Below are 26413 nucleotides of genomic sequence, written 5' to 3' on the forward strand. Positions count from 1 at the left end.
CAGGGGTTGCCCATCCCTGGTATAGGTTCCAGCTCTTCCTTCACTATCATGTCCAGTGGATCCAATTATTCCTTTAATGGTCATGATATGGCTGCAGCAGTGCCAGGCATCACATCTAAACCTAATGTCCAGAGAAAGAGAAGACAGCCGTCTTTTGTTTCTCTATTTAAAAGTGAGGAAAACTGCCGAGCTGGTAGCCACATTAGCGTGGAGGCTGCAGCTGCAGGCGGAGCGATGAGGCAGAAGCGGAAAGGAGACCTCAGCCCGGCTGAGCTGATGATGCTGACCATAGGAGATGTTATTAAACAACTAATTGAAGCCCACGGACAAGGAAAAGACATCGATCTAAATAAGATGAAAACCAAGACAGCTGCCAAATATGGCCTTTCAGCACAGCCTCGCCTGGTAGATATCATTGCCGCAGTCCCACCGCAGTATCGAAAGGTTTTGGTCCCCAAGTTAAAGGCAAAACCCATCAGAACTGCCAGTGGGATTGCTGTTGTAGCTGTGATGTGCAAACCCCACAGATGTCCACACATTAGTTTTACAGGAAATATTTGTGTACACTGCCCTGGTGGACCTGATTCAGATTTTGAGTATTCGACCCAGTCTTATACTGGATATGAGCCAACCTCCATGCGAGCTATCCGTGCTAGATACGACCCTTATCTACAGAAAAGACACCGCATAGAGCAGTTGAAACAGCTTGGTCACAGTGTGGATAAAGTGGAGTTTATTGTGATGGGTGGAACATTTATGGCCCTTCCTGAAGAATACAGAGATTATTTTATACGCAACTTACATGATGCCTTGTCAGGACATACCTCTAACAATATTTACGAGGCAGTCAAGTATTCTGAGAGGAGCCTCACAAAGTGTATTGGAATTACTATTGAGACCAGACCTGATTATTGCATGAAGCGGCATTTAAGTGACATGCTGACCTATGGCTGTACAAGGCTGGAGATTGGGGTGCAGAGTGTCTACGAAGATGTGGCCAGAGATACCAACAGGGGCCACACCGTGAAGGCGGTATGTGAGTCATTCCACCTGGCCAAAGATTCAGGTTTCAAAGTCGTGACTCATACGATGCCTGATCTGCCAAACGTGGGACCGGAGAGAGACATCGATCAGTTTATAGAGTTTTTTGAGAACCCTGCTTTTCGTCCCGATGGTTTAAAACTTTACCCAACCTTGGTGATTCGTGGGACTGGGCTTTATGAGCTGTGGAAATCAGGACGCTATAAGAGTTATTCGCCTAGTGACCTGATTGAATTGGTGGCTCGGATCCTTGCCCTTGTGCCTCCCTGGACTCGAGTGGACCGCGTGCAGAGGGATATTCCAATGCCCTTAGTCAGCTCAGGAGTCGAGCACGGTAATTTGAGAGAGCTGGCATTCGCAAGAATGAAGGACCTTGGAATACAGTGTCGAGATGTGAGAACCAGAGAGGTTGGAATTCAAGAAATTCATCACAAAGTACGGCCGTATCAGGTTGAGTTGGTAGGAGAGATTATGTTGCAAATGGTGGCTGGGAAACATTCTTATCCTACGAAGACCCAGATCAAGACATTTTGATTGGCCTCCTGCGATTACGAAAGTGTTCGGAGGAAACCTTCCGTTTTGAATTGGTTGGAGGTGTTTCCATAGTCCGAGGGCTGCCTGTGTATGGGAGTGTGGTCCCTGTGAGCAGGCGGGATCCTACTAAGTTTCAGCATCAGGGATTTGGCGTGCTGCTGATGGAGGAAGCAGAAAGAACAGCTAGAGAAGAGCATGGGTCTGGGAAAATAGCTGTTATATCAGGGGTTGGCACCAGGAATTATTACAGAAAGATTGGCTACCGGTTACAAGGCCCGTACATGGTGAAGACGCTAAAATATTAGCCCCAATAGTCCACCTGATGCAATGTTTCTGGCAGGAAGTGGAGGTGTCTTGAATATTCAACAGAGAGGCTGAGCAAAGCAAATGGACCTACCCTGTCCCCTTGGCAAGAAGCTTCACCCTCATCCTGCAGCTGTGGAGACTGGAAACTGCTCTCAGGGCACGACCGGGCGTCTGGTGACCAAGCATGGGGCCTCTGGCACTCAGTGCTCCTGTGCTCCGACCTGTGTGTTGTCAAGAAGTCACTCCAGTTTTCAAGGCTAAGTCATGTACCCAGTTTCTAAATTCTGCATGTGGCCAGCAAGTGACTTACTCAGACTGACAACAGCAAATTAGTCAACTCATTTGGGTTCCATAATTCATGAAATAAAACTAGGTGGTGGGGTAGAAGCAAAGTTAGGAGAAACTTATTTATATGGTATAGGGACAAAAAGGCAGGTTGAACACGTGAAAACTGACCGATTTTGACCTCTGGACTTGAACACAGAAGCATTCCAGCACACGAAAATGAGCTTTCCTTTTATTGCAAGTCATTCTGGTTTCTGTGATGTTTGCAGTAACTGTGATGGAGAGAGGAGTTGACATATGTTTATGTTTCAAGCTTGAAACCAGCCCTTTTCATTCTACGGTGGGCCATTACGAACGTCCTTAATGTCACAGTTTTTTGTCTCTACTTCCTACTCTTTATAACTGCAGAACAGTGTGGGCAGCACCTACACCCAGAGAAACGATTGGCTTCTCCGTCTGTCTCTCCTGAGCAGGCGGAGTCGGGCATGCGTGTCTCTTAGGTGGCGTGGCCCTAAGTGAAGATGCCCTCCCACAGGAGCTGTTCCCTGCATTTTAATTCTTTAAGATGAATTTCGGTTTGCTTTAAATGGATAAAGATAAGAGTTCAGCTCATATGAAAGCAAAACTAAAAACTGTACTGCAGAACGGGCCCAAATCTAAAGATAGGAAAAAGATCGGCTTCTCCCAGCTCCACCTTGTTGAACTGTCTCGTAAGTCCCAGGTTATCTAAGGAGACTCGGCCTGGAGAGGGTCAGTCCCTGAGAGCATGGCTGAAGCCTGTGCCCCTTGGCTTCTGTGGCGTTTCACAAGGATTATTACATGGGATTGGTTCTTCTCAGAGGTACAAAAAATAAAACCGACAAACAGAGAAGAATCACGTAAGGGGTTTTCCTCTCCCTGTAAACGCGGTGGCATGTGCCATGAATATACAGGGTTGTTTCCAGCCTTTGACACTGTTCCCTCCCTCTGGGTGCCGTCTGCCGTTTCATTCAACTGCCACGAAGCCAACGCACTGCCTTCCCGTGGGCTTGGTGGAGCCAGAGGCTTTCCATGAGCGTAGTTTAGGGACTTAGCTGCTTCTCAATGATGTGTGTGTTTCCTTTAAAAATAAAACTGTTACGCTAACAAAAATTAAAAAAAAATAATAATAAAAGTGAGGAACACTGCCCTAGCCGGTTTAGCTCAGTGGATAGAGCATCGGCCTGCGGACTGAAGGGTCCCAGGTTCAATTCTGGTTAAAGGCACATGCTCGGGTTGTGGGCTCAATCCCCCAGTGGGGGGGCGTACAGGAGGCAGCCAATCAATGATTCTCTCATCATTGATGTTTCTATCTCTCCCTCTCCCTTCCTCTCTGAAATCAATATATATATATATATATATATATATATATATATATATATATATAAATTTTTTTTTTGAGGAAAACTCACTTTAGCTAGAATTTTGTCATGTCTCTATATAAATCAATCACTATCCGGAGAAATGGGACCATTATGCGAAGCTCAGATCATATAAGAGCCATTCCTTGGGATCAGACATGGTGCTGGTCCCCAAAACACATGGCTCTAAGAGGAGAGTGGATACAGGAAAGTGGGGACTTACACAACCTGTGTTGGGGTAAGGAACACGAAAGGAGAACCTCACCCTCCTTACCACATAGAACTAAGTGGAACCAGTTGGGGATTTCGCAATGCCAGTGGTTCTCAAAGTGTTGTATCTGCGCCAGCAGCATGAGCATTACCTAGAAACTTTTTAGCATTGAAAGTCTTCAGGTTGCACCCAGACCTACTGAACCAAACTCTGGGGGTAGTACCCAGGAATCTGTTTTAACAAGCCTTCCAGGAATTTCTGATGCACCCTAAAGTTTGAGAACCAATGTCCTATTCAAGTGATTCTCAATTGGGAGCAATTTTGTCCCCATGGGACACTTGACAATGTTAGAGACATTTTGGATGTCACAACTTGAATGTGGAGTGCTGCTGGCATGCAGTGTAGAGGTCAGGACAATACACAGACAGTCCTCACAGCAAAGAAGTGTCCGGCCCAAAATGTCAACAGTGCCTGTGTTGAGAAACCCTGTCCTCTGCTATGAGGCACAGCAAGCTCCTTTAGAGCGGCTGTAGCCTCCTGGCTCTCCATATTGGATTCAGCTCTTTGAACTTAGTTGGGACAAGGATTAGCATGTTTTAACCACTCGCAGAGCAGGAGAGAGTCTAACTAACTCTTCTAAGTAACAAGTCTTCAGGCCTTCAAGTCAGCCAGATCAGTCCCAGGGGTCTCACTTAGGTATTTATCTCTGACAAAGTAATAAACATGACAATGTTTATCTGCAGGACAAAAAAAAAAAGAACATCCTTTATAATAAAAGCCTAATATGCAAATTGTCCCCTCGGATGGTCGGTTAACCAGGAGTTCGACTGCTGGCTATGACATGTGCTGACCAACAGGGGGCAGTGCGGGACATGGCAGGCGTCAGCGATCCAGCACGGACAATGTGCGGCAGTGGAGGAGCTGCTGGCCCCAATGGGCCCCAATGAGAGCAGGACCGCAGCGGAATGGTGGAGCAGGTGAGCAGGTAGTGCCAGGTCAAGGTGGGTGCAAGCGGGGGCCTGATCACCCCACCAATTGCCCTCCAGACAGCGACCAGTTGCAGCAGCAGGGGGCGGGGCCACTGCCTGGCTCCCAGGCGCTGAGGCAGCCAGGCGGGGAGCCTGAACCTGATCCATCGCCCCGCAGGCGGGATGGTGGAGCAGGTGAAGGGGCAGCACCAGGCCACAGCAGGGTGCCAGGCAGGGTGCCAGGCACGGCTGCAAGGCTGGGGTTGCGAACTGGGGCCCGATCTCCACAGGCCACTCCGAGGGGCCCCACCAATGCATGAATTTGTGCACCAGGCCTCTAGTATTTTATAAGATGCACAGGTCAATACATGCATTGAAGTTTCAGAACTGGCCTGTATGCGGGCCCAATTCCTCTCTTAGAAGACTGATAGGCAAACTTTTTCCATGCTTAGGAATTTTTCTGTTCAATCGAAATGAGTGAGTCTCTACTGCCTGAGGGTCAGAAAATGGAGATCAAACTTCCAAGTTCTAACCTACATTTCCTATACAAGATGCAGGCAAGAAACCTTGCATCTCTGTGCGTATGAGAGTTTAACGTTAGAGGAAAGTAGCAAAAGCCCAATCAGTTCAGATCAGACCCATCACATATCTATTTTCAAATGTCTCACAGTGCAGCTTATTCTACCATGACATCGTCTGGCACTTATCCTATATAACAAAAGTCTAACATGCTAAGTGTCCAACTGTTCGTTCAACCATTCAACCAATTGCTATGACGTGCACTGACCACTGGGGGCAGACACTCCGACTGGTAGGTTAGCTTGCTGCTGGGGTCTGGCCAATTGGGACTGGGTGAGATGGGCCGGACACTCCCTGGAGCCTTCCCGCAGTCCCTCCCGGGCCCCCTTCGTGCACCAGTGGGGTCCCTTGGCCTGGCCTGAGCCTTCTCACAATCTGGGACCCATCGGGGGATACTGGAGAGCCAGTTTCGGCCTGATCCCTGCAGGCCAGGCCGAGGGACCCCACCGGTGCACGAATTCGTGCACCAGGCCTCTAGTCTATATATATATATATATATAAAAGGTTAATATGCTAAGTGCCCAACCATTCAACCTGCTGGAGGCTAATTCCAGCATGTCATAAATGCAAGAAGTTTCATCAAAAGGTTGATGGAACTTTGAGGCTTCAGCAGGGCTGAATCATATGTTATTACCTACTAGAATGGCCGAAGGCATTTCCCCAAACCTGAAAAGGATGCATAAATGATTGCTTGCTGCCAGTTAGCTGAGGGCATTTTAATCTTCATGTTACTGCCTCCTGCTGGCCAAACACCTGAACAGCCAAAGGCAGTTCCCCCAAAACAGACAATGCCTACTGTATACTAAACCTTAACCTTTAATATGTATATATGCTTTGCCTTAGGACAGTTTGTGTTAATAAAAAGCAAGGGGTCTGGAGATTCGGAAGAACTTGGTTACTGAAGGTAACCATGGCTCCCCATGGATTAAAAATTTATATTTTATTTCTAGTCTCTTTATCAATATACACGCAGTGCCTTCTCCAGATTCCTGGACCCTTCCAGATGCTGGGAAAGACCCCCGGCATTACCAACCAGTCACTATGACGTGCACTGACCACCAGGGGGCAGACACTCAACGCAGGAGCTGCCGTGACGTGCACTGGCCATTTACAGAGAGACAGCACTGTGGATCTGGCGCCCACAAAGCAACACTCGGCTTTCCCCAAGTGGTACGCAGGCCCCACCACCATCCTGGAGCGACACCCCACCAAATCGCAGCCAACACTGCCAAGACCCCATGGTGCAAAATGCGGCCCACAGCCCAGCCCAGCCCAGAAATGGTGGCTGTGGGCACCAGGTAATGATGTCACATAGCAATGCCCAGCTTCCTCTCCCTAGCGACTAGCGGCCTCCTAGCAGTTTTTTCAGCCCAGAAACACGACTTGCTTTATAGCCAGGAGCATTTTATACTTTAACCAAATGTCTGTGAAGCATTTTTCCTGTGCCTTATCTCATTTGATCCTCACAGAAGTCCTGGAGTAGGTAGATAGGAGACTCAGTGGAACCCTGTTTTCTTTTCACTAGCAGGAAAATGGAGATTTAGAAACTTGACCCGACTGAAAAGAAATGGTGGACCTTGAAAATGACTTCAGGTTTTCTCACTGTGCAGAATATAGTCAAATACTGCTGCAGTTAAATATTTTACCCTTTGTTCTCCCTGCATGATCTCCAATAATAATCTGCTTCATGTTGATATTTACTGCTGTGTTGCTGACAATTATCTGAAAGAGAAGTTGGGGTGTTTCACTGGGCTGGAAAAAGTTCAGCTAAATCAGAAAGCAGGTCTAATTAAGCAAGTTTATTCTATATATATAAAAGGCTAAGTATAGAGGGAGATATTAGAATAAGTTTAATCAATTTATCAGTCATTGTTTTTATCAATGTTGTTTTTATACGTTTTTGTTTTATATCATCTTTTTGTTGTTTTTGTTTTCATATGCTGTTGTTACATCATGTTATTTATTGATCAATTTATATATTATTGTCATGTACATTTTACTAATTTTCTTTCATCTCTGACACTTCTATTAGAGAAAGGGCGAATAGCGGTAATAAAATATTTCTTCTAATTTCCTTTCAATGAGCAAGAATCTATGCACCGGGCCACTACTTTAATATAACACAATTCCAGAATTGGACGTGGTGGTAAAGTTTATTTACATTATGTTTTATCATTTCAATCATATTTGAGTCCTTGGAATTTGTATTTACATACAGAACCCAGTATATTTCTGGGAGAATTTTATTTTTTGAAAAACAAAAACAGAACAGGATATAGTTAATATAATAATTGGGTAGCTTAATGAACATCTGGTTTCTGTAGGGTCTCATCTGGGATTTTAGAGTAAACTGTATCCAGAGGCTGCCAGTGGCAATTCATGAGAGAATCGTAAAGTTCTTCACTTTTCACCATAAATTCTTTGTTTAATTCCTCAATATTCAAATGAAGATTGGGATCTTCAGAAGCCAATAACGCATATGAAAAAAAATAGAGAGTTTGACAAGACATATATCAGAAATGGTTTACAATTTTTAAAAAACATTAGCAGGAAATATTAAAAGCAATTAATGTTAAAATTTTTTAAATGTGTGTTCCTTTCAATAAGGCTTAAAAATAGAAATTGAAGCCAAAAAAGGAGTAGGTCAGCCAGACTCAAGGAGCATCTGGATGGTGAATGAAAATGAGGAAATGGACAGAATTAAGAGCGGCTTTGGAGATAAGTAGGCAACATTTGGAGGCTGAGTCAATTTGGGGTAAAGGAGAAAGGGAGGGTTGAGGTTGACACCTGAGTTTCTGGCAGGAGCACTTGGGTGGATATGGTGCCAAACAGTGAGCCAGGACCAAGTCCCAGGCGGGACTTTGAAAAAATAACCATGCTGCTTTCCCTGCTTAGTTAACAGACTGGTATGTGCACAAATTATATATTTATAACAACTAATTTAGTAAAAGAGAGGAGCCTGACCTTCCTTCTCTGAAACCTGAAACCCTGTGATGAGATGTGGTATTATGTTATCATGAAAACATCAGACCTAGATGTTCAGTTAAAGTTGCCAGGTTTCCAAAATCACTGACTTTTTAAATATAGTCCATTTTTTTCTCCTTGTATTGAATGTAACTGTAGAAGCCTTTTCTGTTTTCCTTTATAACTTTTGCAAGCCTTAGTTCATTTAGGGCCACAATGTGCTTCCTAATATTCATGTGTTCATGCTATTTACTCATGTTTATTTACTAGAGTCCCAGTGCCTGCGCCCTCTCGAAGTCCGGGAGCCCTCAGGTTATGTCTGACTGACGGATTAGCCTGCTCCCAGCAGGAAGCGGACCTAAGTCGTCAGTCGGACATCCTTAGCACTGCCATGGAGACAGGAGAGGCTCCTGCCACCACTGCTGCACTCACTAGCTGTGAGCCCGGCTTCTGGCTGAGCAGCACTTACCCTTTGGGAACCCACTGACCATCAGGAGGCAGCTCCTGAGTTGAGCATCTGCCTCCTGGTGGTCAGTGTGCATCATAGCGACCAATAGTTCCACTGTTTGGTCTATTTGCATATTTGCTTTTTATTATAGAGGATATGCCTGTTACAGACAGTTTGTGCCTCCCCGCCCCCCAAATTCACATGTTGAAACTTTAACTTCCAATTTAATGCTATTTGGAGATGGGGTCTTTGGGAGATAATTAGGGTGAAATGAGATCATAAGGATAGGGCCCTAGATCCACAGGCTTAGTGCCTTAAAAAAAGGACAGCAGAGCTCTAGATCTCTCTTCCCTACCACACGGGGATATGAGAGGGTGGCCATCTGAAGCCAGAAAGAGAGCCCTCATTAGAAACTGAATCAGTGGCACCTAATTTTGGACTTTCCACTGTCCAGAACCACAAGAAATAAATTTGCTGTTAAAGCTACCCAGTCTGCAATATTTTGTTATAGCAGCCTGAACTCACTAATGTGATGTCCTTCTGTATTTATCATTTTAGAACCAAGATCACCTAATAGCCCCCGCCCATCATATAAGTTTCATGAGCTACTTATTTTTCTGCACTGGAGTCATTTGTGACTGTTTGTCAGGTTCTTGTTTGCTGGAGGCTAATTCCAGCATGTCATAAATGCAAGAAGTTTCATCAAAAGGTTGATGGAACCTTGAGACTTCAGCAGGGCTGAAGATACATATTATTGCCTGCTGGAATAGCTGAAAGTATTTCCCCAAACCTGAAAATCTACATGTTATTACCTGCTGCTGGCCAAACAGCTGAACAGCTGTAGGCATTTCCCCAAACCTGAAGATACATATGACTGCCTGCTGCCAGATAGCTGAGGCCAGTTCCCCCAACCTGACAATGCCTACTGTATACCAAGCTTACCTTTTGGTATGTATATCTGCTTTGCTATAGGCCAAAAAGCCCTGGGTCCGGAGATAGACAGAACTTGGTTACTATAGCTAAGTCTCCTCTGGCTCCCCCATGTATTCCAAATTTATATTTCTAGTCTCTTTATTAATTTATGTGCAGCCCCTTCTCCAGATTCCTGAACCCTTTTAGATGCTGAGAAAGATCCCAGCACTTGTTCTTTAGAGTTTTTATCCCTTAGAACCATCTTTCCTTTGAGAACTTCTAGTCATAAAATTAGATGTTTCCATATATATATTTTCACTGATTTCATAAGGATATATATATATATTTTCACTGATTTCAGAGAGGAAGGGAGAGGGAGAGAGAGATAGAAACATCAATAATGAGAGTGAATCATTGATCAGCCGCTTTCTGCAAGCCACCTACTGGGGATCAAGCCCGCAACCTGGGCATGTGCCCTTGACCGGAATTGAACCTGGGACCCTTTAGTCCACAGGCTGTAGCTCTATCCACTAAGCCAAACCAGCAATGGCTAGATGTTTCTATTTTTCCCTAAATGTTGTGAAATTTTTCTTCCCTAAAGTCATGTGCTATGTCCTTTACCTCTTTGTCTTGGTCAGTTGTTTGCTAAAAGGCTCCTGACTCTGCATGTTCCTGGTCAGGGGAGAGGTGTCAGGAGCGCATGCTTATGAGCACTCTCTCTTGTGGCTGCGGCCTAGAAAACAAACATCAGCTAGGAACCTAGATTAATGAACTAGGCCCTTCCAGTGATGTTGGCCATAGGGACAACAGAAGCCCATAAAAGTCAAACTCATTACATCTTTCCTAAACCTGTGGGCCTTCTAGACTTATGCTGTAGCCACTAGCCACATTGGCTATGAAGCACCTGAAATATGGCTAATCTTAAGTGAAATGTGATGTAAACATACATTACATTGTGAAAACTTGGTATTAAAATTTTTTAAGTCTCATTAAATGTTTATATTGATTACACGTTGAAATAATATTCTGACTATATTAGATTAAGGTTAAAATATTTAAATTAATTTTCCCTGTCTCTTTTTGTTTCTTGAATTTGGCTACTAGAAAATGTAGAACTACCTATGTGGGTGGATTTGTATTTCCCATACATTTCTACTGGACAGAGCTGCTCCGGATCTGTGAATAGCTAACCCTCAAGTGGTTATGTGCCAAAACCTGTGAAAACACTTAAAAACACTTTAGAGCTACTGCCCTCATTTCATAGGAGGTAGGTTTTAAATCCCTTTTACAGGTGGGAACACCAATGCACTGGAGATTAATTAATGTGGAATTACAGAGCCAGTAAGAGAGATCTGAACTCTGGCAGTCTGGCTCCAGAAAGCACAATCTTATTGTATGTCTTTTTCTGTTCTTTTTATAGACTGTTTCTGAAGAACTGATAAAAGCAGGGAGAATAGACACACTTGAGTCAGAATGAAATCCACCCCATCCCCCCAGCTACTATGAGCACCTGTTATTCATATTCCAATCAAGTACTACAAACTAGAACTGCCCCTAGTTTTCTTTTAAACATCAATTTCATTCCATTTACTAGTAAACACTGAACACCAACTAACATGCAGACTTTGTATTGGCTCCTGGGACTACAAAGACGGATGCTCCAGATCTGATAAAATCACAGAGGCAGTGGGCTGTAGGGATGAGGTGAGGGTAGGGGAAGAGACCAGATGGACACGTGATAAGACAGACATTTGATAAGGAAACAGGCAAACGTGTTCTCTGCATTTTGTTTCTATTCCTCTTCCTCATAACTTAAAATAAATAAAATAAGCCAAATGTTTTTTTTCCTCAAATAAGACACATTCAGAAACAGGGTTCTTCTCTGGGCAGATACACTTTGGTCTTTTCAAAATAGATCAAGAACTACATGAAGAAACACCTGACTCTACAGAGGGGCCTGCTGGGTCCTCCAGGAACCAATAACCCTAAGGCAGTGGTTCTCAACCTTCTGGCCCTTTCAATGCAGTTCCTCATGTTGTGACCCAACCATAAAATTATTTTCGTTGCTGCTTCATAACTTTAATGTTGCTACTGTTATGAATCGTAAATATCTGCTATGCAGGGTGGTCTTAGGAGACCCCTGTGAAAGGGTCGTTCGACCGCCAAAGGGGTCGCGACCCACAGGTTGAGAACCGCTGCCCTAAGGGGAGCCAGGAAGCCAAGGCCACAGCAAGCGCCTCATGCTTTTCTGCTTAAAAATCTAAATTAAAGCATAATTAATCCCAAAGTCTAAACTTATGGAGGAAACAGATCTTAAAATCAACTTATCGTCTTATTTTTTGGAAAAGCCCCCATTTCCCAGTCCTTCAGAAAGACCCAGAGAGGAGGTTTCACTAAAGCTGTTCCCACAGAGGCAATTTCCAAAGAGTAGATGAATTGTTAAAGAAAATGGCTTAGACAACCTACGCTGGTGTTTTCCAGTAGGACCTTTCAGTTTCTAGCCATTGTCAGTTTTGTTTTTAAGTACTGCAACACAGGGTTTCTGTTACCTTCTAGTAGGTTTTCATCTTGGTTTCCCGCCAGAGCTGTGGTTTCCTACAATGAAAATCAGTATTTTATTTTAAGAAAAAAAAATTTCATTTAAAGGTTTACTATCACACAAGCTTTCTTAGAAAAATCTAACTCTCACAAATAATATCTAAAACACTAAACTCTCTTTAGATTAAATTTATTTTTGAACTTTGATTAGAAGAATCTTTAAATGATATATTACAATTATGAAATGAGTGAACTATATCAACAGAAGAAAACCCACAAAGGAGGAGCAAGCCCAACAAAGGCCTCTGGCCTCTCTGAAGCTTCTGAGAACTGGCATCCTAGGGCCTGCGATAGGCGTCCGACACCAGGAATGTTGGCGCCCAGTCGCCACAGTCCCTGTACTAGAAGCCCAACTCTCTACCTGGAGCTCAGCCATTCTTTCCAGATGACAATGTGCAAAGTCTCCACACGCACAGCCCCCCACCACAGCCTTCTAATCAGACCACCAACTCCATGGCTCAGCCGAGGATGGCGATAGTAGGTGCTTAAGGAAATGCAGAGGGTACAGAAAAAGAAACCAATCAACCATCGCCTTACATACTGAGAGCAGTACATTCCAGAAGTATTCCCCAAATAGATCTTGGCTGGTTAACCCAGGCAGTTTGCTCTACTGGGCCATAAGTTCCTATGACTCCTCGTTAGAGGCACCTGTTGGAATCCTGTTTTTGTTAAGGGTGTACAGCTGTTCCAAGCAATCAGCCCATCCAGGAACGGCTGAGTTAGCTGGAGGCACTAATGACTTTAATTAAGCTCCCCTGCTAATAAGGACGATATTGCAATGAAAGCCAAAGATCCACTACCTCAGTGGTTCTCAACCTTCTGGCCCTTTAAATAGTTCCTCATGTTGTGACCCAACCATAAAATTATTTTCGTTGCTACTTCATAACTGTAATGTTGCTACTGTTATGAATCATAAATATCTGATATGCAGGATGGTCTTAGGAGACCCCTGTGAAAGGGTCGTTCGACCGCCAAAGGGGTCGCAACCCACAGGTTGAGAACCGCTGCACTACCACTTCTCTTCAATCTATCTGAAAGTATGCCTCCCTTTTGCTCTGAAATAGGTCCTGATTTGCAGAATAAATTATATGGTTACCATAAATTTAATCACACCTCTGATGTATTTTTTTCCCATTTAGAAATGACTAAGAAGCCAGAATCTGTGCTTAAATGAGTCTTTCTCTCTCTTTCTTTCTCTTTCTTTCTTTCTTTCTTTCTTTCTTTCTTTCTCTCTCCCTCTCTCCTCTCTCTCTCTCTCTCTCTCTCTCTCTCTCTCTCTCTCTCTCTCTCTCTCTCTGTGTGTTTAATCCTCACCTGAAGATATTTTTCCCATTGATTTCTAGAGAGAGTAGAAGGGTGGGGGGGGGGAGAAACATTGACATGAGAGAGACACATTGATTGGTTGCCTCCTGCACATGTCTCTATCAGGGCTGGGGAACATGCAACTGAGGTATATGCCCTTGACCCTTCGATTTGCGGGCCGACATTCTAACCACTGAGCCAAACTGGCCCGAACAATGAGACCTTTCTTTTAATACAATGTCCAAGTAACTTCACATTTCCTCCTTTTCAATGTGTACTCTGGTAAATATGGATCCTAAATTAAGAGGCTGTAGGGAGCAGGAGCTGTCTGGAGACAGAGCATTACAGAATGAGGTTCACCTGGAGAGTGTATGCTGCTGGTTGTCCTTAAAGAAGGGCACATCTATAAATGGTTTTCCTCTGTTGGAGGTAGTTTGGGCAAGTTGTGCTGATGGACACCCAAAGACCTGAGAATCATTTTGAAGACATCACTTCCTGTAATCTTAAGCAGGACACAATGCCAAAATGGAGAGGCTAACCCAGGGGTCCTCAAACTACGGCCCGCGGGCCACATGCAAATACAAATATTGTATTTGTTCCCGTTTTGTTTTTTTACTTCAAAATAAGATATGTGCAGTGTGCAGAGGAATTTGTTCATAGTTGTTTTTTAAACTATAGTCCGGCCCTCCCACGGTATGAGGGACAGTGAACTGGCCCCGTTTAAAAAGTTTGAGGACCCCTGGGCTAACCCCTTCACTTGGGGAAACAAGGGCTAGGGCTTTGGGTGTGCTAGTGGGCGAAAAAACGATGACATCTCATAGAGGGCGCACCTTATTAGGGAAGACTCAAGTGAAGATGTGTGAGTGAGAGAGCCTTACAGTCTTGAGTTTTGCTGACCAAAACTCCCACCAAGTTTCCTAACTGGGAACTCCCACTAAGAGAGCAGGCAGGTGGCACAAGTAGGGTAACCATCGCCATTAAAGAGAATATATAATTCTTGAAGGAAAAACTGCATGTTATAATAAAAATTTGACTAGAGAATGAAATATTAAAAATCAAAATGTGTCAACACAAATGGGGAGAAGAAAGAAGGGAAGGGGTGGCAAGGAGAGGAAAAAAAGTGTTAATTTCTTATTCATGAGTGGAGAGATAAAGAAATAGTTTCATTTCTGGAGTTGGTAATATACTCAAACCGATACTTCTCTATTTAAAGATCTAAAGGTAGCCACTATAAGTCAGATAGACCATTTATCTCTCAAAAAAAAGAAAAAGAAAAAAGGGGGGAAAATGTGCTAAAACCTCAGGCAATGTAGCAAGATTTTAAAACAATATATAATACTAGAGGCCCATTGCACAACATTTGTGCACTGGGGGCGGGGGAGGGGACCCTCAGCCTGGCCTGAGCCTTCTCGCATTCCAGGACCCCTCGGGGGATGTCCGCCTGCCAGCAGTCAGACATCCCCTGAGGGGTCCTTAGTGCTGCTGGGAGGCAGGAAAGGCTCCTACCACCTCTGCTGTGCTCACCAGCCATGAGCCCGGCTCAGGGCTTCTGGCTGAGCGCTGCTTCCCCTGTGGGAACACACTGACCACCAGGGGGCAGCTCCTGCATTGAGCATCTGCCCCCTGATGGTTAGTGCGCATCATAGCCACCGGTAGAACAGCCATTGGGTCAATTTGCATATTACCCTTTTATTAAATAGGAAGGAAGGATGAAGCATCTGCTCAAAGGGTACAACCCAGGTTGGGTTTAAAAGAAAAAAATAGTGAGAAGTCTAACAAGGTATTTTCTCTAAGAGGCACACCTAAAACAGACTTGCAAAACTGAAAATGAAAGTCTGGGCAAAAAAATTGCCAAGCAAATACAAGTTTTAAAAACAGGGCTTAGCTGTTCAATCCAACTCTGGTGTTAAAGCCAAGGCCATCACACAAAGTGACACTGTGCACATCAGGCAATAAACTGGGGAGGAAAAACCTGTGACACTTTGACTGCAAAGGGCTAATTTCCCTAATATGTAAATACCTTACACTGTCAAGAAAAAGGAGCACAACACAACAGAAGAAAGGTAGGCAAAAAACGTCAACTAAGTCAGAAAACAGATACCAATATACACCTGAAAAAATATTTGCACTCAATAATAGACAAATGCCTTCCTGCTTGTCCAATTGGCTAATCACACAGAAAAACAAACAACAAAAAAAAACCTGAAGCAAGCACACCTACAAACAATAGTGGAAAGCGCAAACTCAGGCAGGTTTTTGGTAAGTAGCTGTTTAAAATTTTAAATGACATATCCTTTAATCCAAATCTTCCACTTCCAGAATTTGTTCTTAGCCAAAAAATAACAACACTCAAATGCCTGAAGATAAATAAGTAAAAGTTTGTTAAGGCACTGAGAACATTTAAAATGTCAAAGCACATTCAAATGGGCAGCTTTAAAGAAAGCGCTCCAGATGCAATCTATAAGCAGAAGCAAGCAAGAAGCAAACAAGTATATACCACACAGTCCATTCCTGCCCAAGGCGCTCCCAACAACTCAAACAGAAACAAAGCCCTATCACACTGAGTTAGCAAGAGTCCAGGGGGGAAATCTAGAGGACAAGATCAACTTCCACAGCCTCGTCTTGAAGTGGGGAGGGGGAGGGGAAGTGGGAGTGGGGGGAGGCTTTCAGAAATAGGTTACTTGAGTAATCAAAATATTAAAATATCTTTTAAAAAGTGTTAATGTCCACTGCTGTATCAAAACAATGCAAAAAAAAAACCTACCTCCTGTCCTATTTTAAGTGTTTAAGAGTAAAATCTATTGAAAGATGATAATCTAAAATTTAGTAACAAGAAATTAGGCATCAGCCTATTATTGTGTTTTTGGAAGAGAGTGAGGACTTATATCGTTTGCAAGTCAAAATTTCTGGGGTCATCAGCTGTTACTCCCTGGTATTACAATAGGGAGCAAAAGCCACCGCTGTGGGAAACTGAATGGCAGGATGTGGAGGTGTGAGATAGGAAAAAGAGGTTTCACCGACCGACACACAGTTCATTGAGAGAGTGATACCTCGGGTGCAATGGGAGTTCCAGCTGGGAGTCCAGAGGTCCCATGTGCAGACAGGGTGTGCTCATTTCCATCCACTGCAGGGCCACGGCCACAGCCAGGAAGAAGACTACAGCTGTGCTGCTGCTCATAGCCGCTGCCAAAGGGGTCCCTCTGGTAGAACTGGAACTTAGGGTTCACTCTAATAGTAGAGGGGAGACGACAGGAATGGCATCAGCAACCAAGGCAGAGTCGTCCAAAACCACGGAGCTTTCGCCTTTCCCAAAAGTTACAAGTAAGTATGACTTCTGCTTTAACTGCTTAAGAACACCCATTTTCAAAGCAATCGTTTGTAAATTGCCCCCAAAATATGTAAGAAATAGAACCCTAAGCAACCTTCATTTTCACTCAGAGCAAGAAAAAGCACCTCACCTTTGCCAGTACCAGTAATAATTATTCTGTTGAGCTCTGTCAAAACCTGCAAAACTCTTCGGTCCAGCCATTTATCCAGAAACTTGATAAAAAGAGACAAAGAATCCAGAGTTTTTACTTCTGAGTCAAAAATTCCAGCCCAGAGCTAAAACCTCTCAACCAGACAAACAACTCTCACAACTGCCTTAATCCCTGCTAGGCAATTAACTGCTTGATTTTCAAGACAGTGGGGTTTAAGGCACGGGAGTCACCTGAGGGCACTGCAGCAACTACTCAGCTGGCTTTGAGCCTCCAGCCCCTCTCCCAACTGTCAGGCCTGGGGAAGTTGCCCAGGGGGCGGAGAGGGAGTCTGTGTTGGGCAACTAACTGCACAGGACACACTAGTCTCCACCCCACCTCCTATGTAAGGGTCACTTTTAGTAATTGAAACGTCTAAGACAAATACAATTTGATGTTCTCTTCTCAGTTATCAGCACCTAGTGGACATATTTCCTGCAGGTTGAAATCATCCCAACCAGCTGGTGGGAAGCACTGCTACATCACACGCGCGCACACACGCGCACACACGCACACACCCCTACCTTAATTCGAGTGCAGAAAAAAAAAAATTCGAGTGCAGGTAAATCTGTGGTTCAGTGTATTTTTTTAAAGCACAAAAAAGCTCCCCAAATTTTAATGTACATTTGCACTACCTGGGCATGTTGTTTAAAATATAGGTTCTGATTCAATAGATTTGGAGTGGAGCCTCAGATTCTGCCCTTTCTAGCCAGCTCCCGTGTACTTTAAGTAGCAAGGCTACACAAAGTGTCAAAATTTAAGAAGATAACTTGTGAGTCTAAGAAGGAACAGTTAGGGCCTGGTGGGAGTGGCTGGGTTGGTTGAGCATTGTCCTGTGCATGGAAAGGTTGCTGGTTTGATTCCAGGTCTGGGCACATACGTGGGTTGCAGGTTTGATCCCCAGGTTGGGGCAACTGATAGATGTTTTTCTCCCTTTCTTTCTTTCCTTCCCCCCCCCCCCACTCACTCTCCCTCTTTCCCTTCCTCTCTCTAAACATATTCTCTGATGCCCTCGGGTGAGGATTAAAAAACAACAACAAACACATACTATGCTTTCAATAAACATTAACTATAATTACTATTTAAAAAAAGAAACAGAGTTTGGCAATTTCCCTGAAGCTTGTTAATAACTAACAAGCTTATTAATATTCCACTATTAATGAACTATTCCGCTATTCAAGTGCTTGATGTATTCTATATGTATCTGTCTATATGTGCCTGTAATGAGAAAAATAATAATCACAATTAAATTAAATCATTCACCCATTATTTACTGAGTCCCTACAAGGCAGGTGGGTGATTGGCACTGGTGATGTAGTGGAACTTATACTCTAGTGGATTTCCTATGTTTTCAAAGGAGAGGTCATTGATTACTGTGTGGCACACATTGCTAAGTGCCACCCAATATTGATTCCTTTCCTTTTCTTCCTTAATAACAGAACCCTGATTTAATTTGGGGGCAGCAACAGGCCTCCCTAAAAGACTACATTTCCTAGCCTTCCCCTTGCAGGGAGATGTGGCCAGGTGGCCAAAGCCTGGCTAATAAAATGTAAATAAGAACTATTATAAGGGGATTGAGGAAAGCTGTGTATACAAAGGGAGTTTGCTTAGCTGGAAGGCCTCCTGGTCCTGCACCCTTTCCCCAAGCCTAATGCTGAGATTCCAGAGAAGACGGCCGGAGCCAAAATAACTGTGTGCCTATCTTGGCCTATGGGATGATACCAAGGAGTAAGTCAGACACACAAATACAGGACTGGAAATAAAGAACAGGTTTAGATCCCAATGACTATGTACCGACAAGCTGTACCAGCACTAGACTGGCCTACCTCCAGATTTCTTTTAAGGAAGAAATGTCTTGTTTAAGCCACTATTGTTTTAAGTTATATGAAGTTAAACACAATTCTTTTTTTCTTTTTCTTTTTAAATATATTTTATTGATTTTTCACAGAGAGGAAGGGAGAGAGATAGAGAGAGTTAGAAACATCGATGAGAGAGAAACATCGATCAGCTGCCTCTTGCACATCCCCACCTGGGATGTGCCCGCAACCCAGGTACATGCCCTTGACTGGAATCGAACCCGGGACCTCTCAGTCCGCAGGCTGACGCTCTATCAACTGAGCCAAACCGGTTTCGGCTAAACACAATTCTTAATAACTATAACAGCTTAGACATCAAATAAAACATCAGTTACGGATTCTCTTTTTGTAAACACTTAATACCAGGGTTTTTCCCCTTCTATTTGGGACTTTTTTTTTTTTTTAGAATTTTGGCTATGAGGGTAAGAAAGACCGCTGTAGCTGTGAAGGAGTTTGGGAGTTGAACATTGATAATAAGGTAGTAAGGAGGCTGAGGATGGGAGAGGCCAATGTAGCATGTTGAAACCACCTGGGAAGATGGCAGGAGTGAAGCACAGAGCACCGTGAGCAAGGCTCCAGAGATGAAAATAGACATTCAAGGGTTTTGTTGATGACAGTGACAAGGAAGACTTCACAAATTTTAAAAGAAAAATATTATATATATATGTGTGTGTGTGTGTATATGTGTATATATGTGTGTGTATATATATGTGTGTGTGTATATATATATATATAATTGATTTCAGAGAGAGAGGAAGAAGTGGGGAGAGAGAGAGAGAAACATTAAGCCCACAAGCGGGGCATGTGCCCTGACCAGGAATCGAACAGTGACCTCCTGGTTCATAGGTCGACGCTCAACCACTGAGCCACACCAGCCAGGCCACAAATATTGTTTTACTTTTTAGGCATGCGGCCTGCTGGCCGGGAGTTTGATATGCTTGTTCTAAAAGCCTCAAGTGCAAACTTCTCATATTTCACTTGGATTAGTCCCATGAAGCAGGTGAAGCAAATTTATACCAGGGTAGACTATTGGCCAGTGTCCAGGTGCAACAGCCCACTCTCTCAGCTTCCCTCAGCTTTACATGCAAAGACCAAAGCCTTCTGGGAATACAAGCACATGCACCCTCTGTAGTCCTAAAATTTAAGACTTGCTACCTGTTACACTGAGAAAGAAGGATAACTGGGCAGGAATATTAGACACATGGTATTTCTAACGGCCGACTTTTCTCCACTGTATCCTTCTTTTAGTCCAGTATATCAACTTTGTCACTACCCCTAGTCCCCCCGCAAAAAAACCTGTTTTTTCTTTAGCAAAACAAAGCAAGGTACTCAATAAATATCTATTGAAAGAACGAATAAATAAAAGCATTGCTTAAATGTAAAGTTTTCAATTTAAAAGCAAAACTAAAATCCTGTTTTAGTGTTAATAAACTCTAAACAGTTGGTTGTTTCTTTTTTTTTTTAATTAAATCTTTATTGTTCAGATTATTACATTTGTTCCTTTTTTTTTCCCCCCCATAACTCCCCTCCTCCAAGTTCCCGCCCCACCCTCCGCCCTCACTCCCCACCCACTGTCCTCATCCATAGGTGCACGATTTTTGTCCAGTCTCTTCCCACATCTCCCACACCCCTTTCCCCCCCAAGAATAGTCAGTCCATTCCCTTTCTATGTCCCTGATTCTATTATAATTACCAGTTCATTCTGTTCATCAGATTATTTATTCACTTGATTCTTAGATTCACTTGTTGATAGATGCATATTTGTTGTTCATAATTTGTATCTTTACCTTTTTCTTCCTCTTCCTCTTCTTAAAGGATACCTTTCAGCATTTCATATAATCCTGGTTTGGTGGTGATGAACTCCTTTAGCTTTTCCTTATCTGTGAAGCTCTTTATCTGACCTTCAATTCTGAATGATAGCTTTGCTGGATAAAGTAATCTTGGTTGTAGGTTCTTGGTATTCATCACTTTGAATATTTCTTGCCACTCCCTTCTGGCCTGCAGAGTTTCTGTTGAGAAATCAGCTGACAGTCGTATGGGTATTCCCTTGTAGGTAACTGAGTTTCTTTCTCTTGCTGTTTTTAAGATTCTCTCTTTATCTTTTGCTCTTGGCATTTTAATTATGATGTGTCTTGGTGTGGTCCTCTTTGGATTCCTTTTGTTTGGGGTTCTCCGCGCTTCCTGGACCTGTAAGTCCATTTCTTTCACCAGGTGGGGGAAGTTTTCTGTCATTATTTCTTCAAATAGGTTTTCAATATCTTGCTCTCTCTCATCTTCTGGCACCCCTATAATTCTGATGTTGGTACGCTTGAAGCTGTCCCAGAGGCTCCTTACACTATCCTCGCATTTTTGGATTCTTTTTTCATTTTGCTTTTCCGGTTGGATGTTTTTTGCTTCCTCGCATTTCAAATCATTGACTTGATTCTTGCGCTCCTCTGGTCTGCTGTCGGGCGTCTGTATAATATTCGTTATTTCAGTCCGTGTGTGCTTAATTTCTAGTTGGTTCCCCAATATAAGATCGAGGGTCTTATTAGTTTTCGTGTAGATCTCATTAAGTTTATCGGCAGCTTCTAAACAGTTCTTGAGAGACCTTAAAAGTGTGGTTCTGAACTCTATTTCTTCCATTGACAATTTTGTCCTGTTTCTTTGTCTCTGCATTTTGTTATGCTTCCTTGGTGCACCCCCTAGTGGTCTTTGTTCGCAGTCTTATAGATAAATCTTGATTGTTGTAGCTAATTCCAGGGAGGGTTTGACCTCCAGGCCAAGTGGCTATGAGAGTCAGCTGTGTCAGCAGTGAGAGAACTTCTGTCCTCTAGGGAGGTGCTAATCTAGCCTTTGCCTGAGGCTATCTGGCAAATGCCTCTGTGCAGGGCTTGGGCGGGGCAGGGCGGGTCGCACAGGATCAACAGGGTGGGCCGGAGAGAGCAGTTATGGCGGCTCTCAGTCCTGTCCCCAGGGGCTCTGCCTCTCTGAGTCCCAGCACCCCCTGCAAAGCTGGGAGAGAAAGCTGCACTCGCTCTGACCGAAGCCAGACAGTCCCGCTTCTCCCGTTTGAGTGTGGGTCCCTAAAGACTCGCCCGGATCTGGAGCTCAGAGTCTGTGACTCCCTCCCGATTGAAAACGCCAACCGCGCCCTCCGCCGCCAGCCCGCTCCGCACACTCCGCACCTCAGAATTTGACTTCAGCACTGCGCCTCCTCTGAGTGTCCGTATGCGTTTCTCTTTCCTCCTAGTTGTAGGACTTCCACTCAGCCAGCGTTCCTGTGGTTCTGGGTGATGTCCCTTCCGTGTTTTAGTTTCACTTTTGAAGTAGTTGTTCAAAGCAGCAAACTCCGGCGTTAACCTATGCCGCCATCTTGGTTCTCCTTGGTTGTTTCTTAAACTGTAGTTTTTACAAGAAGTGTGTTCCGTTTGAAGGTATATAATTTTGTAGTTTTTCTTTAGACCAGGGGTGGGGAACGTCTGGCCGGCTGTATAAGGCCCGTGAAATCATTTGGTCTGGCCCTGCCGAGGCATTAGGGGCGAGTTAATTAAATGTTTGACCAAATATAGCAGGCCAAATTTTAAGTTGATAACTTTGTAGGGCCCTCGAATGATGTTATAAATATCCAAATGGCCCTTGGCAGAAACAGTGTTCCCCACCCCTTGGTTTAGACAGTGAAAAGCCACTGTTCTTCTGTTAAAGAGAATGCCCAAGCCCAAGGAAACAGAAAAAGCAGCAGCAGCAGTAGGTCTACTGTTACTGAGCTGTGTGGTTTGAAGAGTTCCTTTTCTGTACCTATTTCAGCATTTATGACCTGAGACTCCATTAGTGTATTAAAACCTCAATTAGGCCCTAATCTTTTTTAAAAAATATTTTTATATATTTTATTGATTTTTTACAGAGAGGAAGGGAGAGAGACAGAGAGTTAGAAACATCGATGAGAGAGAAACATCGATCAGCTGCCTCCTGCACACCTCGTACTGGGGATGTGCCTGCAACCAAGGTACATGCCCCCGACTAGAATCGAACCCGGGACCCTTCAGTCCGCAGGCCGATGCTCTATCCAGTGAGCCAAACCAGTCAGGGCTAGGCCCTAATCTTTTTTTAAAATATATTTTATTGATTTTTTACAGAGAGGAAGGGAGAGAGACAGAGAGTTAGAAACATCGATGAGAGAGAAACATCGATCAGCTGCCTCCTGCACATCCCCTACTGGGGATGTGCCGGCAACCCAGGCACATGCCCTTGACCGGAATCGAACCTGGGACCCTTCAGTCCGCAGGCCGACGCTCTATCCACTGAGCCAAACCGGTTTCAGCAGGCCCTAATCTTTTAAAAAATGTAACAAAATTTTACCAATGCTCTCCTCCAAAAATGTACATATACAATTTTGCATATAATTTCAGGAATTCAAAACCTCCAAACCAATCTATGAACTCCCTACTATTAACATCTGAACCAGATGCTAAGATCATCCGAGCTCTCTAATTGGTTCCACTAATTTCTAACAGTAAAAAAAAGAAAAAAAGTAAACCACTTTGAGTTATGTTTATGTTGCTTACACTACAGTTTCATTCTAGAACCAACTATATTCTAAAAGATTGAAGCAAAATACTTTTTCAAGTTACAAGGTTCTTCTCCAAAATGTGTCAGCAGAACAGAGAACCCAGAAATTGGTCCAAGCCATTATGCTCAATTAATATTTGATAAAGGAGGCAAGAGCATGCAATGGATTAAAAAAAAAAACCTGTGGTACATTTACATGATGAAATACTATGCAGCTGTAAAAAAAAGAAGGATCTCTTACCCTTTGAGAAAGCAAGGAGAGACCGAGAGAGTATTATACTAAGTGAAATAAATCAGTCAGAGAAAGACAAGTACCATGTGAGCTCACTCAAATGCGGCATCTAATGAACAAAATAAACTAACAAAATAGATCCAGAGACATGGAATCATGCAACAGACTGAGGATCTTCAGAGGGAGAGGGGGGAAGGGCAAGGGAAGAGATCAACTAAAGAACTTATATGCATATATGCATAACCCATGGACAGAGACAACAGTGGGGTGAAGGCCTGGGAAGGGGGACATCTATAATACTTTCAACAATAAAGATAAATTAAAAAAATAAGTAAATAAATACAGACTTTCTTCAAGTTCCTAAAAAAATAAAGTGTGTCAAATACTTAAGCAGGTAAAAGTGTGACAATCTGGTAATACATGCTGAATATAGCAATTATCCTGTTATTGTGATGTTAAAATAAACTTTTAAAAAATATTTTAATTGATTTTTTAGAGAGAAACACTGAAGTGAGAAACATCTATCGGTTGACTCCCGTACGTACCCCAACAGGGGACCAAAGCCACAATCTACGTATGTGCCCCGACCAGGAATCAAACCAGCAACCTTTCGGTGCATGGGCTGACGCTCTACCAACTGAGTCACACCAGCCATGGCTAAAATTAATTTTAAAAATATTAAATAGATGCTAATTCTTTTTTTTCTTTTTAAAATATATTTTTATTGATTTCAGGGAGGAAGGGAGATAGAAACATAAATGATAAGAAACATCAATTGGCTGCATCCTGCACGCCCCCTACTGGGGACCGAGCCCGCAACATGGGCATGGATTCCTGACCAGAATCAAACCTGAGACTCTTCAGTCCGCAGGCTGAAGCTCTACCCACTGAGCCCAACCGGCCAGGCCAATGAGTACTAATTCTTAAACAGCAGTTGAGATTTTTCTGGGGTAATGAGGCCGGGCACCAGGGGCATTCCAGAAGCAACACGATATACAAAGCACAGAATTTTCAAACAGTTTTATTCAAACATTTTTTTTTCCTTTTTGGATGAGAGAATACTACTTTCACATTAAAATAAACAGATATGTCATGGAGTAATATGCAAAAAGACAGATTTTTTTAAGATAAAATATGAGACTTCAAAGAAATGTCCTACTTATTCTTTCCCTTTTAAAATTTTTACCTATTGATTTTTTTAAAGAGAGGAAGGGAATGAGAAACATTCATTTGTTGTTCCACTTATTTAAATAGAGGAAGGGAGTGGGAAACATTCATTTGTTGTTCCTACTTATTTATCATTCTTTGGTTGATTCTTGCATGTGCCCTAACTGGGGATCGAACCACACCTCGGCCTCTAGGTAGGACGCTCTAACCAACTGAGCTACCTGGCCAGGGTTCTGCTTATTCATTCTTTGCCCCATGCCCAGGGGACACCCATTCAAGCAACTTACACTCCGCTGACCTTAGTGGTTCTCGGGAGGTAACAGTCAAGAAACAGTCAATAGGAAATAACTGAAACAGTAAAATAAATTCTGGAGTTCTGTAACATAAAAAAGATAACTAGCACAAAGCAGTTATTACAAAACAGCGAACGACTACGCTGGTTTCCCAGGGACCGAGAATTAATTTAACTACAGCATTTTCCAGTACCTGGGCTCTGTTTACATGGGGGGTCGCCCACGTGCACAGAAGACAAGGCCTTCCTCGCGCTACAATGACAACCAAAGCGGCCCAAGTGAAGGCATTTCTACAAGACCACACATCAGTGAAAACAAACCCAAGTTAAATACAAGTATGTACTGACAACTCAGAACACCAGAGAACAGGGTCTCGGGAACAGAAGGGTGTGCTACGGAGGCAGCACTAAATGGGGTTTGAAGAATCGACGTCTACCCTCGCTGGTCAAACCCAGGTGCTATGACGTTTGTGAGGCGAATTACACTCCAAGGTTTCCTCTACTGGAAGTCTGTGCAAAGATGTAATTTCTAACACATCCCTGGAACTCCAAACCTCATGAAAAGTTCAAATGTAAAGGAAGGTCAGCTTCCTTTCGTTGATGTTTGGCTTTGCACCTCACCTGCGGAGGGTGAAACTTTGAGATTTACTTCTGGAACGCTCACCAGGGATGGCTGCGCCTTTCTTCCCCAAGTGGTCGGTCTTCACACCGTCAGGCCAAGCGTTCTGCTCCCTCCCCAGGATTTGCCACAACTGCAGTCCCGGGAAAGGAAAGGTGTGCAGGGCGGGGTTACCTGGCCGGAAGGCGGGGAGCGAACTTTCTGGGCCCAGACTCTCCCGCCTGCTGTTAACCGCGAACCCCAAATCCCACCTCCTCCTTGCCCTACTATGAGAAAATGTGAGGAAAAAGGGCTCATTCCATTGCTTCCTGCAAGAAAAGGAAACCTACTACCCCGTCTGTCACAGAGCGCAACCGAGAAGCATCACACACCTACAGCACCTTCCCGCCCAGGCCGGAAGCTGTCCCGCCCCTTCCTTAGACGTCCCGGAAATACGGGGCTTCCGCCAAGGATGTCCCGCCCACTCCCCTAGTTCACAGCTTTCTAGAATATGCCTGCTTACCCCAATTTTTTCCTCATAGCAATGAGAACCTCTTCGTGTGGCGTCCTTCCTTGTTCTTCGCTTGTAAGTCTCGCGTGATCTTCGAGCGCTGAAACCGTTTTCACGGATGCAGGCGCTTTGGCAGCCCTGCGGTCTTGACGTCTATCTGCGCGCCGA

At 43.7% G+C, this 26413-nt stretch overlaps 2 protein-coding genes across 6 annotated transcripts; one reads left to right on the forward strand and one right to left on the reverse strand.

The window, feature by feature from the left end:
- Positions 1-208: 208 nt before the first annotated feature.
- On the forward strand, positions 209-3216 carry LOC132230719 (elongator complex protein 3-like). Its single transcript, XM_059688614.1, is given in 2 exon segments — positions 209-1498; positions 1501-3216. Coding segments are annotated over 2 exon segments (1644 nt in total). The 5' UTR covers positions 209-234; the 3' UTR covers positions 1881-3216.
- Positions 3217-6930: 3714 nt separating this feature from the next.
- C3H6orf52 (chromosome 3 C6orf52 homolog) lies at positions 6931-26412 on the reverse strand. Of its 5 annotated transcripts, none has more exons than XM_059688632.1 (5): positions 25801-26132; positions 16986-17067; positions 16578-16755; positions 12177-12222; positions 6931-7025 (listed from the first exon to the last, which is right to left on the reverse strand). In XM_059688632.1, the coding sequence occupies exons 2-5, from the start codon at positions 17054-17056 to the stop codon at positions 6946-6948; spliced, it is 375 nt and encodes a 124-aa protein (XP_059544615.1). In that variant the 5' UTR covers positions 17057-17067; positions 25801-26132; the 3' UTR covers positions 6931-6945. The 5 variants fall into 5 exon arrangements, with proteins under 5 accessions (XP_059544615.1, XP_059544612.1, XP_059544613.1 ...); XM_059688629.1 differs by lacking the exons at positions 6931-7025; positions 25801-26132 and adding exons at positions 7438-7761; positions 26258-26360; XM_059688630.1 differs by lacking the exon at positions 6931-7025 and adding an exon at positions 7438-7761 and having other exon boundaries at positions 25930-26132.
- Position 26413: the final 1 nt, after the last annotated feature.

Source organism: Myotis daubentonii, chromosome 3 (genome assembly GCF_963259705.1).
Source record: "Myotis daubentonii chromosome 3, mMyoDau2.1, whole genome shotgun sequence".
In the NCBI taxonomy this organism is placed as follows: domain Eukaryota; kingdom Metazoa; phylum Chordata; class Mammalia; order Chiroptera; family Vespertilionidae; genus Myotis; species Myotis daubentonii.